The sequence below is a fragment of the Curcuma longa genome, chromosome 13, assembly GCF_044706935.1.
Source record: "Curcuma longa cultivar G26 ecotype Majalengka, Jawa Barat chromosome 13, ITB_CL_G26_1.1, whole genome shotgun sequence".
NCBI lineage: Eukaryota > Viridiplantae > Streptophyta > Magnoliopsida > Zingiberales > Zingiberaceae > Curcuma > Curcuma longa.
Genome location: NC_133873.1, coordinates 1,460,649 through 1,477,722, shown reverse-complemented (window position 1 = coordinate 1,477,722; position 17,074 = coordinate 1,460,649). Strand labels below are relative to the sequence as shown.

Below are 17,074 nucleotides of genomic sequence, written 5' to 3'. Positions count from 1 at the left end.
CCATAAAATTACAACAACGATAAGGATGTTGAGCAGGTGGAGCTAGAAACCCATGGTTCTAATGATGGTAGCTCAAAGCACATGGAGCATTAGATTATAGTCAGAGACAAGACTAGACGTACCATAAGACCACCCACCAGATATGGTTTTGAGGACTTTGTCTACTACTTTTCATGAGGCCACACTCAGCTTAGAGAATGACAAGTGGATGAGTGCTATGGCGGAGGAAATAAAGTCATTGCATAAGAATAAGACGTGGGATATGGTGGAACTTCCTAAAGGGAAGAGGGCTATATGATGCAAGGGGGTATACAAGAAGAAAGAAATCATTTCATAAAAGGAGGATGAGAAGTTCAAGGCTCGACTAGTAGCAAAGGGACACAGAGGAAAGTGATTGATTATGATGAGATATTTTCTCCTATAGCCAGATATACATCTATCAAAGCAGTGTTGATTTTGGTAGTACATCATGATTTGCAGTTGGAACAAACAGACGTGAAGACATTGTTTCTTCATGTTGATTTGGAGGAGTAGATTTACATGTCACAACCATAAGGTTTTAGTCAGCCCAAGGAGGAGCACCTAGTCTGTAAATTGAAGAAGTCACTTTATGGGCTAAAGTAATCTCCAAGACAATGGTACAAGAGTTTTGACTCCTACATGCATGCTTCAAAATGGGTACAAAATATGTGAGTATCACTGATGTATTTATGTGAAGAGTTTTGATGATGATTTTTTTTATCTTCTTGCTACTTTATATGGATGATATGTTGATTGCTGTGAAGAGTATGACTGAAGTCAATAAACTAAAGAAGTTGTTGAGTAAGGAATTTGACATGAATGATTTGAGTACAGTCAAGAAAATTTTTGGGATGGAGATACATGAGACAGAGTCTCTAGGAGATTATGACTATCTTAGCAGAGTTATGTTGAAAAGGTATTGGATATATTCAACATAGAAAATGTGAAATCTGTAAGTACACTTCTAGTGCATCATTTTAAATTATCTCTTGCACAATGCCCAAGGATGGATGAGGAGATCCAAGATATGGATGATATGTTGATTGCTACGAAGAGTATGACTGAAGTCAATAAACTGAAGAAGTTGTTGAGTAAGAAATTTGACATGAATATTTGGGTGCAGTCAAGAAGATTATTGGGATGGAGATTCATGAGACAGAGTCTCTACGAGATTATGACTATCTCAGCAGAATTATGTTGAGAAGGTGTCGGACATATTCAACATAAGAAATATGAAGTCTGTAAGTACGCTTCTAGCGCATCATTTCAAATTATCTCTTACATAATGCCCAAGGATGGATGAGGAGATCCAAGATATGCCAAAGGTTCCTTATGCGAATGCAATTGATTGTCTGAGGTATGTCATGGTTTGCACAAGTCTTGACTTGGCATATGCTGTTAGTATAGTGAGCAAGTTTCTTTCAAATCTTGGTCGACAACATTGGGATGCAGTCAAGTGGATTTTCAAATACTTGAAGAATACTACAGATTATGACATAGTGTTTAGTAGACAACAGGGTGATCCTTCAATTATAAAATATGTGGATGCAAACTATGCAGGGGATCTAGATGATAGAAGATCTACTACAGAGTATGTGTTTATTGTGGCAGGAGGACCTATTTGTTCGAAGTTCATGGTACAACCAATAGTTGCACCGTCCGCTACTGAGTCAAAGTACATAAGAGCAACTGAAGTAGCTAAGGAAGTATTGTAGCTTATAGGATTAGTCAGAGCACTGGGTATTCAATAAGGTGGAGTCAAGGTGTATTGCAATTGCTAGAGTGCTATCAATTTGGCAAAGAATTAGGTGTATCATGCAAGGACCAAGCATATTGATGTGAGGTTTCACAAGATTAGAGAGTTGATATCTTTAGGGGAAATACTACTTGAGAAATTTCACACTTATGAAAATGTTGCAGATATGTTGACAAAGCCATTACTATTTTGTCATTACTATAGAGAAGTTCAAGCATTTCATCCACTTCATAGTTGCTAGAGAGACACAACCCAAACTCAATGGTCCAAGTGGAAGTCTTTCTGGATGCTCGAATTTCTCTTAAGAGGTGGGTATTTGCTAAAGTAGAGATTGTTAGAGATGGCTCATAACGAAGAGCCGTGTCAGAAGCTGAGTATTTGAGATGAATTTTGTCACTGCTAGGCACGGGGCATGCCACATGGGGCACGACACCCGTGTTGGCTGTGTCCGATGGTTTGGATACCTAAGCATGGGGCATGCCACCGGATACGACTCGTGCTGGTCATGTCGAGGGTTTGGATACCCAAGCACGGGGTGTGCCATCGAACACAACCCGTATTGGGTGTGGGTGAGGGTTTGATTGCCCAGGCACGAGATGTGCCACCGAACACGCCCAGTGCCAATGGTGCCTAATTGATCGGGATTTATGAAATTAATTGATATTTTTTATCTGAAATATTATGTATGAGTTGGGTTGTATAAATATGATAATCGTAATTCTAAAGCTATTTTTGTTAGAGAGTTCTTAGCTATCCTGTGGAGTGGGCACATCGCCGAACTACAATAATTTTTTTTTCATTTTCTCTCCTCACTCTATTCTTCTTCTTCCTCTTCGATTTTTCTTCAATGGTTATTCACTGTTGTTGTGATGCAATCTCAACAGTATCAATAATATTTAAAAAATAAAGTTTTATTTATTAAATTAATATTTTAATTGATGGCGTTGTATAATTTTATATTAACATTTCCTAATTAACTAGTGTAGAATTAATTTGAATTTTCTTGTAGTAATAAAATGTCTTATCTTCGCACGATTAATTTTGAGAGTAATTGACGTTCTCTTTTAATTCGCCTAATAAATAAATTTAGATATATATATATATATATATAAAGTTAAAATTTAAAATATTCATAAATATGTGCTTTATTTATAAAATTAAATTTATAAGTCATACATGATTCCAGAAACTAAAACAAATGGATAAAAAAATGGAGCTAAAACAAATGAAATGAAATGCAGGAATTAAAACAATGTGCCTTTTTAAAGATTCCTGGGGCTCAAACTGCGTGCGCGAGATCGGACGGACGATCTCATTGTCCAAAGACAAAAGAATTAACGATGCTCATACAACGGACGATCTCAATTGTCTTGGATTCCCTGATTTCTGCTTTCCAAAAGGAATTGTCTGTTTGCTAAAACCACAAAACTCCCGGTTTATTTTCATTTCTGGAAATCAACAAACATCCGGTGACCCGGTAAACAGCCGAGTCCCATGTGGTCCGCCGCCGTCCCTCCCAGCTGCTTCGTGCCCACCGCCACCGTTGCTTACCTCCACGTGTACCCGGATCTGCGCCACTTCCCACCTCTCCCCCGTCACGTGCGGCCTTCACACGCGTCCCCCGTGACGCCATCACGTGAACAACCACCCCTCTGATGGCGGCGTCGGTAACTCGTATATAAAGCAAGCCATGATGGAGGAAGGATTACTCAATCTCAGCAACCGGGTTACCGGTTCGTCCGCGCATCGTGTGAGAAATAGCCTTACGAGGAATCGGAGATGGGATCCACCATCCTGGCCCGCGCTGGCCCCTTCCTCGCATCGCCGAGGAAGGAAGCAGCGCGCAATTCCAGCGCCGGGGACTCGTTCCTCAGGCACCGGTGCGCCTCCGCGCTCCATTTCGAAACGGAGGGCGCGTGGAAAGGGCCCCTCCTTCGGCGCTTCAGATCGGAGGCCGATCTTTCCCGATCGAATCGTTCCCCTCGTGCCGGCCTCCGCGCCCCGATCCCGGCGAAGGTGGAGGAGGAAGGTGTGGATGATTTGGCGGTGAAGTTGTGTGATCTGGGAGCGTCGAAGCCGATGAGACAGCAGGAGGCGCTGGTGGGGCAGGGGCAGCTGGTGGAGTATACTGGCGGTGGGAGTACTGGAAAAGGGAAGAATATCGGCGGATCAAGGAAGGGTGATGGCGAAAGCCGCGATCGGGATGACAACAAGAGGATCTCCGACTATTACCAGCAGATGCTGCAGATCGATCCTGCCAATCCGCTCCTCTTGAGGAACTACGGACGATTCCTGCACGAGGTGAGTGAAAATTCGCCGCTGCTCGTAATGGAACAGAAAGTTTGATAATTCCCCTCTGATTTCCTCTTGTGAATTAGGTGGAAGGCGATGCGAAAGCTGCGGAGGAATGCTACGGGCGGGCCATCCTGGCGAGCCCACCGGACGGCGAGGTGCTCTGTCTCTACGGGGAGCTGCTATGGGAGAATCACAGGGACGTAGAGAGGGCAAAAGGATACTTCGAGCGCGCCGTCAAAGCATCCCCAAACGACTGGTAATCAAATTTCCTTCTTCCCCTTCCCTTCCCCAAAAAAATCGATCTTGCGGTGTTACAAGTTCTTCACTTGATCTCTGATACCAATTTATTTGTTAATTTGCAGCTTCGTTCTGGGTTCGTATGCTCATTTCCTGTGGGTCGCCGAGGAGGAGGAAGAAGAAGAGGCCAGATCGAGGGATCGTCGGCATTAGTAGAGGCGTTTTGATCAGGATTCGCAGGAACAGTCGCGGCGGAGTCCATTTCACGGAAGCGGAATTGTAAATAAAAAATAAAAAAATAGAGAATTAGTGGAAAATTTTAAATTAATGTATATATTATATTAGTAATAAAAAATAAAATTCATGAAATTATAAAAAATTAATATATCAATACTTAATTATCCTACAATAACAATATAATAACAAAATAGAATAAAAATTATATTTTTTCAGAGTTAATACTCTAAAAGTGACAGAAATAATCAAATCTTCATTATATTAATACATTAAAGAAAGACAAGAAAGAATTAAACCGACCGTTGATTGGGGTTATCTTTGATAATCTTAATTATCTATTGAAGGTTTTATTTAGTTTAATTGATTTTTAAGTAATATAGTATCACTATTATATCAATAAATAGATATTTATAATTTGAGAATATGGTTAGCAGGACAATTTAAAATTTTTTATGATTTCGAAGGTTAATAAATTATTTTTTCATATTTATCTTTCGATTTTATGATCGATTTCTAAATAATATAGCATCACTGTCGTATCAGTAAATGAGTTATAATTTATAAAATCTAATTGAAATCGAGTTGATTAATTTAAGGGAGACTTGCTTAAAAATACCCAATGGAAAACTTATCTTTGTGGTCAGTCCCCACTCATGAATTTCTTTGCATGCACTCCCCAATCTCCTCAATCTTTAGTTTCAACTCCCCCAATACATAAATTTACAAATTTACCCTCCACCTCCTGCTACCTTTTCCTTCTCTTGAAAATATTTTCCTCGATAAATGGCTGTCTTTTCCCCTTCGCTCTCCCTGTCGCCTCCTGCTGCTCTCACCTCCACCTCCTCTTCGTCTTCTTCCTTTCCTTGGAAGCGTAGAGGTTCGCATCCAATGCTGGGCTCCCACCTCACGGCCGTCGGATTAGGTTTCCATTGTATGCGGCGGCGACTTGCCGCCGCGTCGGTCTCCTTGGTGTCGCCCTTCGACGGCCACCCCGTCTCCGACGCCACGATCTTGATGTCGTCGTACTTGAGCGCCGACATCGCCGTGAACACCGCGTCGATTTGGGCGTCGAAGAGGCTGTAATACTTGAGTCCGTTACCGGCGTCGACGACTCCGGAATTAGGACGGAACAGGGCGTAATCAAGGGAAATGACATCGGAATTCGCTTCGTAGGCGAAGAAAGGGTAGGCATTGATCATGAGATACGAGCCGGTCTGTCGCAGAAACTCTAGCACCGGCCAGATCACCGTCTCTACTAGCTCCGGCCGGAAGCTGCCAGAGGAGGAGGGGTAGGAGTTTTGGAGCGCCGTGAGGGTGATGGGGGACGAGATCTTGACGTCGGCGTCGAGATGGAGGTGGGCGAGCGCGGTGTGGACGTTCTGCATCGTCGGGACGAGGAAGTTGGTGATGTTGCGGGGGAAGACGAAAACCTCATTCCCGACGGCGATGGACTGGATCTGGGTGGAGGGGTAGTAGGCGGCGACGTTGCGCTGCACCCATTGCAGAGCGAAGCCCAGACGGGCGGCGACGGAGGCGAGGAGCTCGTTGGGCATGGTGACTACCACCTTGATGCCGGAGCCGACGAGGGCGCGTAGGACGGACGGGTCAGCGTCGTATAGCTTGACGTGGCCAATGCCGTTGGATTTCAGCAGCTCCACCACTTTGGTCGCCGGAGGCAGGTTGTTGGCCACCCTGCCGTAGTTGACACCGACGTTTTCGGCTTCTGCAACCAAATAAACCGCCATTGAACAAAAGAAAGCTAATTTCGAGCTCAGAAAAAGGTGATTTTTCTCGCCGTACCGGAAATAGAGGAGGCGAGGAAGGAGAACAACAAGATGGAACAAAATGGAAGAAGTCATGGAGCATGAAATGAGATGAATAATCTAGATAAAGGAAGAAAAAATAGCAGATTCGAAGAATGAGGAGAACTCACCACCAGTGTAGTTTGATTTCTTCCTCAGATTGCAAGGATTAGGGATGGAGAAAGCGACGGAGAGAGCAGAGTGAGCAGAGCGAAGGAAGAAGACGAAGTGCACTCTTAAGTGGCAGCATCAGCATGCAATTAGGGAAATTTCATTTTGGTCCTGAAACTTATTAAAAATGTTAATCGACCATCAATTAGGGAATTTCAATTTTATATCTATTTTTTTAGATATAAAATTCTAAATATATATATACATGTGCTGTTAAAATAGTTTTAAAATTTTAATTAGCTTTTATATTATAAACATACAGAATAGAAATGGTTTAACATCTATCAAATAAAAGATGCAACTGATTCGCAAAGATAAGGTGTTAGAAACAAGTAAAAGTATTATACTTTTTTTTTGGAAATATTATGAAGTGGTGTTAACACAGTTCTTCTGAATAGATAAATTTTCTCTTTTACAAGGAGAACAAGAACAATAGTCATGCTGACAAAATGATTATTTAAGGATTGAAAAGATGAAAGGTAATTCATCAAGAGAAGTAAGGGGATACAAAATGCCAAGAGCAAGGGAACTACCAATGAGAACAAATTTTAAAGTTAATAAAAGAAATTCAAAGCTTGGATCATGAATTAGAAGCCAAATTCAGCTATGGATGATGAAAAATTAGCAATGAAGTAGCAATTGTGGATTCCTGGTAACATTTTATCTAATCCAATAGTGTTAGTGTACAAAGAGAAGGTCATGAAACATATGCACTACTTGTAACTTCAAGTATTAATAATAGCTTTACCGTCAGCAGTCCTTACAATTTTCGTCCTAGTAGCACTATATTGTTTTTTGATTAACTGAACCATCATTCCAGTAAGCAAATGTTTGAGCTAAAAAGAAGATGAAGCCAAATGAAAAAGAAGACAGGATAGAACCAGTAAACAAATTCAGTTCCGGCATGAAGCACTGTCACCGCTGTCCTCCATCAAAATTATAACCACAAGAACCACAACTACTCCCGAAATTTAAACTGAAGATTAAACGCTTACAAGAGCCAATCTTGGTGGCCGAAGGCCGAGCCGACTTTCGGATCTCCGCCGATAGAGAGCTAGTCGATGTTCCTCAAATCTCCTCGTCAGATCCGACGGCACAAACCTGATCACACTACCAGTCGGTCGCCGCCTACCGCCAGCAATGCTGGAAGGGAACTCGCTAGGCCCTTCATCACCGGTCGTTAATGAAAGTTGCCAAGCCCCGAGGACAAAGAAAGCGAGAATAACGAGAGCAAGCCCAAGCATCAGGAGTCGCGACCACCAGAACCCCGTTCCCTTGCGCGGAGTTTGTCGATGCCTCCGATCTGGCGACGGACGCCCACCGACACTATCGATTTGGTGCCCTCGCGAGATATCCACATGCAATCCCCTCCTGGAGAACGCCAAACGAGCCATCCCCTCCTCCCCGTTTGCTCTTCCCTCCTCCTTCGAGCTCGCAGAAGCGAGTGGAAGGTGTCAACGAGAAGTTCCGATCTCCATCGCCGAACAGGACAGGAGGAGGACAGCGATCCATTTAACGGGTCCCTTTATTCGGATTCGGATCGACCGACGTAATCTCGTGGACCGACTCCCAGACCCACCTATTTGCTTGTCCAACACTTGATTTTAAGGCTCCATTGAATCAATTAGATGGATCATTTTTTGATAAAATAAAAGTGGATTATCTTTTTTGTTTTTGGCAATTATGAAAGGGAACCTCTAAAATTGTCAATTCTCAAAAAGGGCACCTTATTTTCAAAATTTTCAATAGGCTTATTATACCCCTCTTATCAATAGTTAATCTATTATTTTTTTCAAAGCATTCGAAATTCAAAAAATTTATGATTTGGATGTATATTCTCTCCTCTCATTTTTTTTTCTCTCAGCTCGCATGTCGATTTTTTTTATTAAACTTAATTATTTTTATCTAGGACTTAACTTTAAAAGATATTGATGATTCAAATGCATTTTTTTTAATTTAATCATTAAATTTAGCATAATCCTTTAAATTTATTTATTTTTATTTTAAATTTTAAATTTTAATAAAGAATTAAAAAATTAATACAACAAAAGGTTAATAAAAAAATTAAAAATATTTTTCCAGTTTTTAATATTTAATTACAAAAAATAAATAATAAAATAAATTTTTAATTATTTTATTAAAGATTCTCATTAAAAAATTATCAATGATGTTATAAATCTAAAATTTATATTAAATTAATATTATTCACTCTAAATAATATTTTTTAAAATAATATTAAATTTTTATTAACCGAACTATGTGTCAATTTTTGAAAATCAACATCAGCACCAATTGATCTTCAAAACCAACAATTGCATAGTGGTGCTAATTTTCAAAATTAACACCATAGTGCATGGTGCAACTCTGGTTCAATTGAAAATTTCGGTTTAATCGAATTAAATGTTTAATCTAAACTGAATTTATTATAAGTAACCTATTTTTTTAAAAATATAAAAATTTTAAAATAATCAAACTAAAATTTTAAATTCAATTGATTATTTTGGTTTAATTTAACTTTTACTCGCCCCTAATCCTAATCCTTTACATCAAAAATTATATTACATTTCTATTTAACTAACAACTCAGTGGCAATTATGCTTATGTGATAAAAATATATAGCTAACATTTTATTTTTAAATCATATACAAAATAAAGAATTCTTAATAACTTTAGAATACTATGGTGCTGATTTCGAAAGAACATCACCATACTGGTGTTGATCTTCCGAAATTAACACCAAAGTGTGTGCCAATTGGTACGCAACCATAATTCCATTTACGATGATTAGGGCGAGGTTTGCGTTGGTGCAATTGATCTCCAATGTTTTGATGGTTTGATTTGAACGATATGTTTAAGGGAATTTAGTCAAGGGTAACTAAGATGAATGTAGAGTCCAAGCAAGTCAAGATTGACTTGAAGCTTGAAAGCAAGTGAGAAGTCCAATAGAATAACATATTTAGCAATTGGTGAAAAAACCTAAAGGAGCGTATCTTAGGTGATGAAAAATTTTGGAGGAGTGAACTCCAAAATCCTAAAGGAGTAAACCTTAGGTAGTATAAGTCCTAGTTGAAAATTAATAGTAAAAGTTCTAACGGAGCTAGGCAGTGGAAGTTCTAATTAAAAATTAGACAGTGAAAGTCCTAACTGGGCTAGGTAGGCGAAGACTTAGTTGAGAACTAGGTTAAGTAGTTGGGAGCTGAATACTTGACAAAAGGATAAGTCTTAAAGGAGCAAACTCCAAGCAAGTGAACATAGTAGGTTAGATAAACTTAATACTAGATTTTTGCATAGTTTTTCTTATTGTTTGTGTGTTTGTTTTGCAAGAAACAACACCCAGGCAAAGGCTCGGGCCGGACCAGTTGAGACCTAATCCGAGTAATCGAACCCATGGTCTAGTCAACCGGAAAGTAATCCAGTAGATCAAAAAGTCTGATCAACTGGATAATCGAAAGGCCAAAACTTAACCCAAAGAGAATTGAATTTACAATTGAGTCTGATTAAGAACTAAACAATGAAAGTCCTAGGGGGCTAGGTAGGGGAAGACCTAGTTAAGAACTAGGTTAAGTAGCTAGGAGCTGAATACTTAACAAAGGGATAAGTCTTGGAGGAGTAAACTCCAAACAAGTGAACTTAGTAGATTAGATAAATTGAATACTAGGTTTTTGCATAGTTTTATTTATTGTTTGAGTATTTATTTTACAGAAAATAACACCCTAATAAAGGCTCAAGTCAGATCAGTTGAGAACTGATTTGAGTGATCGGACCCATGGTCCAGTCAACCGGAAGGTAGTCTGGTAGACCGAAAAGTCCGATCAACTGGATAATTAAAAGATTAAAACATAACCTGAAGAGAATAGAGTTTGCAGCTGAGTTAGTAGAGGTCCAGTTGACTGAAAGAGTGTCAATCGAGCTCTTTAAAAGGGAGTCAAGGTAGCCTCTACAAACAACAACTGCAAGCATCCATCTTCGTCCTACTGTCCAAAAAGTGCTCCAAGCTCTACTTGTATGATTCAAGAAGCACCAGGAATATTATTGCAACATTCAAGGTTTCCAGCTAGATCTACACAAGTTTGTTTCTTTTATGTTTGTACTTTCATTGCCTTACAAAAATTATAAAAGGTTTCTCCACCTCTGAATAAGAAAAAGATACTAGTGGACGATCGCTTCGTGTATAGCCCTTAGACGTAGCACCCTAGACAGTGTGAACTAAATAAATCTTGTCTCTCATGTTCTTTACTTGTCTTTTTGTTTAAGTTGTTTTATTATTCCAGTGCTACTAATGACTCTGATAGAAAAAGAAATGATGAAAAATATTATCGCTATTCACCCCCTTTAGCGATTAATAAGATCCTACAACTTACACATCATGTCTACCTTCTCCACACTCAGCTCTTCCATTACATGTCATTTTTTCATAAATCTAAAACCCCTAGATCCATCAATAAGTTTTGATCAAAACTCATTAATGGACCTAGAGAGCTATGATCAAACTCATTCCAAGTGCTACATATTTCTAAAGGGGAAATGATACTTAGCATGAAAAATCTCAACATGAATATAGCATGACACTCACATTGGCAGTGGGTCCCACTGACATGCAGTGGGATCCACTGCATGCAGTTGTGAGTGTCATGCTCTATTCATGTTGAATTTTTCATGCTAAGTATCATTTCTCTTTCTAAAGTGCCCTAAAATCTATATGTGCCCAAAGATATCAATTTGAAGTCATTAACATCAATGATAAGAAGGTTTAAAATTTCAAACTTTAAGCAATTGACACATATGTAGGGATCTATATGCGCCCAAAAATAATTTTAGCCGCATAAACACAGCGGAAAAAGAGATCCCTCCAGAAGATCCATGCAAAAATCATACTCGTTTATCGATTTATCTATTGAAATCGAGATTACCTTCGGAGCGTGCCCTTCGCAATCCGGACAGCAACCTTTTTGCCTTCAAAGATTAGCGGATCTCAGCGCGATCAGTGTGTTCGCGCCTCCACGGTATTCACACGAACACCGAGATGGAGAAGAACAAGACTGCGGTGCTAGCCACAAAATCATGTTAGGCCAAGGTGGTAGAAGCAAGAGGGAATAGAGAGACGCCCAAAAACTCACGGTCACCACCACTAAGAAGGGAAGAAAGGCCTAATTAATCCCATCATTAATCCCATTAATGACCATCATTAATCCCATTAATGATGGCGATTTTCATTCCATATAATTAAACCTCATTTATCCCCTCTTAAGTGATCATGCAAACCTCCTTTTAATGGATCCGAATTTGACTTGAGTCCTACTCAAGTCTCACTCAATCCTACTTGACTCGAGTCCAACTCGAGTCCAACTCGAGTCTTGTTCATTCCGAATTAACTTGATTGGCACTAAGGACTGACACTAACAACATACCCATAACTTATCGTAGGGATGTCAGAACCAATCATGGACACCATAAATACCTTTACTACACTACCCTCTCCCATTATATGTCAATGTTTCAAAAATCCAAATCCCTTAGTCCATCAATGGATTTTGGTTAAAACTTATTGATGGACCTAAAGAGCTCTGATTGGATTTATTCCAAGTGCTATAGGTTTTTGAAGTACTCTAGAGTCTATAGTCTATATGTGCTTAGAGATATCAGCTTAAAGTCATTAAATTAGTGATTGAAAGGTTTTTCAACATTTTAAACTTTAAGACAATTGACATATATATATAACTTATCATAGATATGTCAGAATCAAACATGGATATAATAAATACTTTCACTGCACTATCCTCTTTCATTAAATGTCAACTTTTCAGAAATTTAAATTTCTTAAGCCTATCAATGAGTTTTGGTTAAAACTCATTGATGGACCTAAAGAGGTTTAATTGGACTTATTCCAAGTGCTATAGGTTTCCAAAATGCCCCGGAGTGCCCAGAGCTATCATCTTAAAGTCATCAACATCAGTGATCAAAAGGTTTTCAAAGTTTTAAACTTTAAGACAATTGACATATATCAATAACTTATCATATGGATGTCAAAATTAGTCATAGACACCATAAATACCTTCACTATATACTACTCTCTTCCATTACATGTCAACTTTTCATAAATCCAAATCCCTTAAGTCCATTAATGGGTTTTGCCTAAAACCATTGTTGTATCTAGAGAGCTATGATCGGACTCATTCCAAGTGCTATAAATTTTAGAAGTGCCCCTGAGACTATATGTGCTCTAATCTATTAACTTGAAGTTATTACCATAAGTGATCAAAAGATTTTCAAAGTTTTAAATTTTAAGGCAATTGGCACATACCCATAAATTATCGTAGGGATGTCAGAACCAATCATGGGCACCATAAATACCATCATTGTGCTACCCTCTTTCATTACATGTCAATTTTTTAAAATCAAAATCCTTTAGGTTCATCAATGGAGTTCAGTCAAAACCCATTAATAGACCTAGATAGCTCTGATTGGATTCGTTCTAAGTGCTACAAGTTTCTAAAGTACTCCAAAATCTATGTGTGCCTAAAGATATCATCTTGAAGTCATTAACATTTGTGATTAGAAGGTTTTCAAAGTTTTAAACTTTAAGACAATTGGCACATACCCATAACTTATAGTAGGAATGTCAGTTGTAGTCATGGACATCATATATACCTTCACTGCATTACCTCTTCCATTGATGGATCTAGAGAGCTCTTGTCAGAATTCATTCCAATTGCTATAGGTTTCTAAAGTACTCTGAAATTTATATAGTTGATGCTAGAAACACCACACTGAACCTAAAGTTTTGATGTATGGCTAAGTTTAAGTTAGTATGTGAGTATTTTGATGGATGTTGTCAAGTGTGCAAGTGCAAGAAATTTGATAATTGGACAAGTCTTGGTTGGAAACTAGACGATGGAAGTCCTAGCAAGGCTAGGTAGTGCAAAGTTTTGATTGGGAACGAGGCATTGGCTAAGTCCTAGTGAAATTAGATAGTACAAGTCTTGGTTGGGAACCAAGTAGACAAAGTCTTGATTGGGAACCAAGCAACAAAAGTCCTAGTTGAGAACTAAGTAGAGCAAGTCTAAGTGGAATTAGTTAGGAGTTGAACTTGGCAATTGATATTAGATGAGTCGGTTGGGAGCTGAACATTTAGTAAAGGTATGCACGAGTAAAGTTAAATATTATATCCTACTCATTATGTGTAACCAATGTAGGAAAGTTAAACTCGATGGTTCTAGGTGATAATTTCGACTGACGGAGTTGAGGCTTACCAGGCGACCGGAGCAAGGGTGGGCGGCCATAGCCTTTGAGCGATAGAGATTCTTCTAGGCGATTGGTGATAACAAGATCCAGCGATCCTGACAAGATCATCAAGATCAAATTTAACTAAGCTCCAGGCGACTGGAGGGTGTCCAGTCGACAAAAGACCATGGACAGTGTTATCTACTGAGTAAATATCGTCGACAAGTCAGCAACGTCTAGACGACCAAAGAGTGTCCAATCGATTGGAGCTTGCCATGTCAACATTATTAATTTATTTTTATTTGAATTTTTATGAGTTATCATTTTAATTTATGATATGAATTAAGTTATATTCCATAATTAAATAGAACTTGATGATAATTAATTTTATTATTTAAATTTAAGTTCTTAAATTTTAAATTTGACTTGTTAAAGTTGATAAATTTATTTTCTTAAATTTTTAGATTTAATTTTAAATTTTTTATATTTAATTTCAATTTTTAGAATTATTCATTATTTTATAATTAAAAGGTACTCGATTATAATTAATTTTATTATTTAAATTCTAATTTTTAGTATTTAAATTTAAATTAGTATTTTTAAAATTTGAAAATTTATTGTAAGAATTTTTAGGATTTACTTTTAAATTTTTAGTTGTTAAATTATTAATTTTAAAATTTATCTTGTTGGATTTTAAATTTATCTTATTATTAAAATTATCTTGATAATATAATTCTGAATTATTAATTAAACTTAAATTATTAGATTTATCTTAATAATTATTAATTTTATCTGGGTTGAATTATTAATTAATTTTTAATTTATTAAATTAATTAAATTTGAATTTTTTAATTTTGAATTATGTTACAGATTTGATTTAATTTTTTATTTATTTGAATTATATCTAGATTATTTTTATTATCATAATTAATTAAATTTAAATTATTAATAATTAAATTTTTTAATTTTAAATTAGTTAAATTATTATCTAATTTAAATTTATTAATTGATTTATTTAACTTAGGTGAATTGTAAGATTTAAATTTAAATTTTTTAAATTAATTAATTTATTTTTATTAATTAAAATTTAAAAAATAATTGACTTTTTAAAATTAGTATTATTAATTAAAATTTTAGAATTAATTACCTTTTTTAATTAGTATTCTTAATTAAATTTAATTTTGAATTTTTTGATTTATTTAAATTTTTTAAATTAAAATTTTTATTAATTAAATTTTCAAAATTATTTAAATTTAAATTAGTCAAATTGATTAATTTTAAATTTTTTGAATTATTAAATATGTTAAATTTGTTAATTTTGAATTTTTAAAATTATCTAAATTTTTAACAAAAATAAATCTATCTTGTAAAATTCTAAGAGCATTTTCATAAATTAATGTACTTATTGGAATCATAACCCGTAATTTCAATTTTGACTTATTATTTATCTTCTTCTCTAGGTACCAATTTTTATAATATCTGCATTTCTGACACTTAAAGCTTGTAATGTGCTCTTTGTTTCTCCGGACTCTTGGCATTAGTTGCTCCTTTACCACCGGTGGTGTCGTCCGAGTTTTACGAGTATGATATTGGTTTTTATAGTATCCTCTCTCCCTGCACTTAAAATATATATATTATATGTAATTTACAACAAACTTTTAAAATAGTACATCATTCCCCCTCCATCTTTGCCTTCTTGCTCCTATGGCGGTTAGTCTAATCAAGAGTAGGCCTACTCTGATACTAATTGTTAGAATCGATGGAATTAATATATCTCCATAGGTATGATAGTGTCAACTTTGGGCCTAAGTTCTCATGATTTTGATTTTGATCTCAACCTAAAATGGCTCATCCCAATAGAGATATCTTTCATCTTATAAACTCATAATCTTCTCCATGTATTTTCAATGTTGGACTTTGATTGTAATCCCAACAATTATCCCCTCAAATGAAAGACCACCATACACCAATCGAGGCCAGCTTGACATCCAATCCCTTGACCCACCAAGCCTCCTTGCCTTAATGTCCGATCCTCTTAATCCATCAAGACTGTCTAGTATCCGATTCAACTGACATATTGGACTTATCTGCCTCGAGTGTTGGCGATCTGGATCTCCGTCCTACGATCCGGATTCTATCCGCTCCGAAGAGCATAGAACCCCACAGAACAACTGTTGGATCTCTTGGATACCGGCTAGAGAGGGGGGGTGTGAATAGCCGTCCACACTTTTCGTCTTTTCTTCCTTAGTCTTCGTTGGCACAGCGGAATGAACAATCAGAGAACACGAAGACTGAATCAGCACACTCGACACAGGTATTTAACGAGGTTCGGAGATGATGCTCCTACTCCTCGGCGTGTCCGTAAGGTGGACGATCCCTCGATCTATCGGTAGATCAGACCCCGAAAAAATACCGGCTATAATCTTCTCCTTCTCGGTGGAGGAACCTCTCCACAGATTGTCTCAAATGATACAAAGATAAGCTCAAGACAAGGAGAATACAATGAATCAAAGATCGGACAACAGAGACAACAAGAACCGCTTGCTGCTCAGCCTGTTCCTCCAAACACAGGACGTTGCTCTAGACAGAGCCAACAAGAACAGCTAGCAGCACAAGCCTGTTCCTCCAAACACAGGACGTTGCTCTTGTTTCCTCTTCTTCAATTCACGATCAGGCTCTCGTAAGATTGGCAATGACGCTTCTGAGCTCTCAAGGATGATCAACGAATAGTCGTGGAAGCTCACATCCTCAGCGCTGCTTCTCGCTTCTCTTATAGCCTCTGCTTGGTTCTTGTGCCCAACGGATCCCTGCACTGTTCTGACACCAGCTGCCGTCCGTTGTCACAGAACTCTCCCTGCAGAAGAGACAGCTCAAAAGCCCGCCTTGGAACTCTCACCATACATTTGAATTTCCCTCCATAACCTGTCCTGTATATCTGCACACTCAAAAGCAGCATTAAAAACATTCCAGCACAAGGACAGTATAAGGATGGATAAAACATTAAAGTTCAGGTCACGAGCAAAGCTACCAAAACTTTCTCGGACTAAGCAGGAGACCGGGCCACCAAGGCCCTCCTCCTGGAATCAAGAGACCGAGCCACCAAGGCCCTCCTCTTGAGGAATCCGGTTCAGAGCCACCAAGGCTCCCGGAGATCGAGCTACCAAAGCTCACGGTCCCGAGCCGAGCTACCAAAGCTCTCCCGGACCAATCAGGTTCTGAGCCACCAAGGCTCCCTGAGATCGAGCTACCAAAGCTCACGGTCCCGAGCCGAGCTACCAAAGCTCTCCCGGACCAATCAGGTTCTGAGCCACCAAGGCTCCCTGAGATCGAGCTA

At 38.0% G+C, this 17,074-nt stretch overlaps 2 protein-coding genes and 1 pseudogene across 2 annotated transcripts in view; 1 reads left to right on the top strand and 2 right to left on the bottom strand.

Moving 5' to 3' along the window:
• The window catches only part of LOC141844247 (uncharacterized), an 83,262-nt gene extending 75,284 nt beyond the window's left edge, over window positions 1-7,978 (bottom strand). The window contains exon 1 of the mRNA XM_074732282.1: window positions 7,515-7,978. Within this exon, the coding sequence (XP_074588383.1) occupies window positions 7,515-7,913 (399 nt within the window). The 5' untranslated portion in view covers window positions 7,914-7,978. The remainder of the gene's footprint in view (window positions 1-7,514) is intronic.
• Window positions 3,506-4,579, top strand: LOC141844567 (uncharacterized). Its single transcript, XM_074732606.1, has 3 exons — window positions 3,506-4,078; window positions 4,156-4,328; window positions 4,435-4,579. Exons 1-3 carry the CDS (start codon window positions 3,557-3,559, stop codon window positions 4,520-4,522), a joined length of 783 nt encoding a protein of 260 aa, XP_074588707.1. The 5' UTR covers window positions 3,506-3,556; the 3' UTR covers window positions 4,523-4,579.
• On the bottom strand, window positions 5,451-6,401 carry LOC141844428 (glucan endo-1,3-beta-glucosidase 10-like; annotated as a pseudogene).
• Window positions 7,979-17,074: the final 9,096 nt, after the last annotated feature.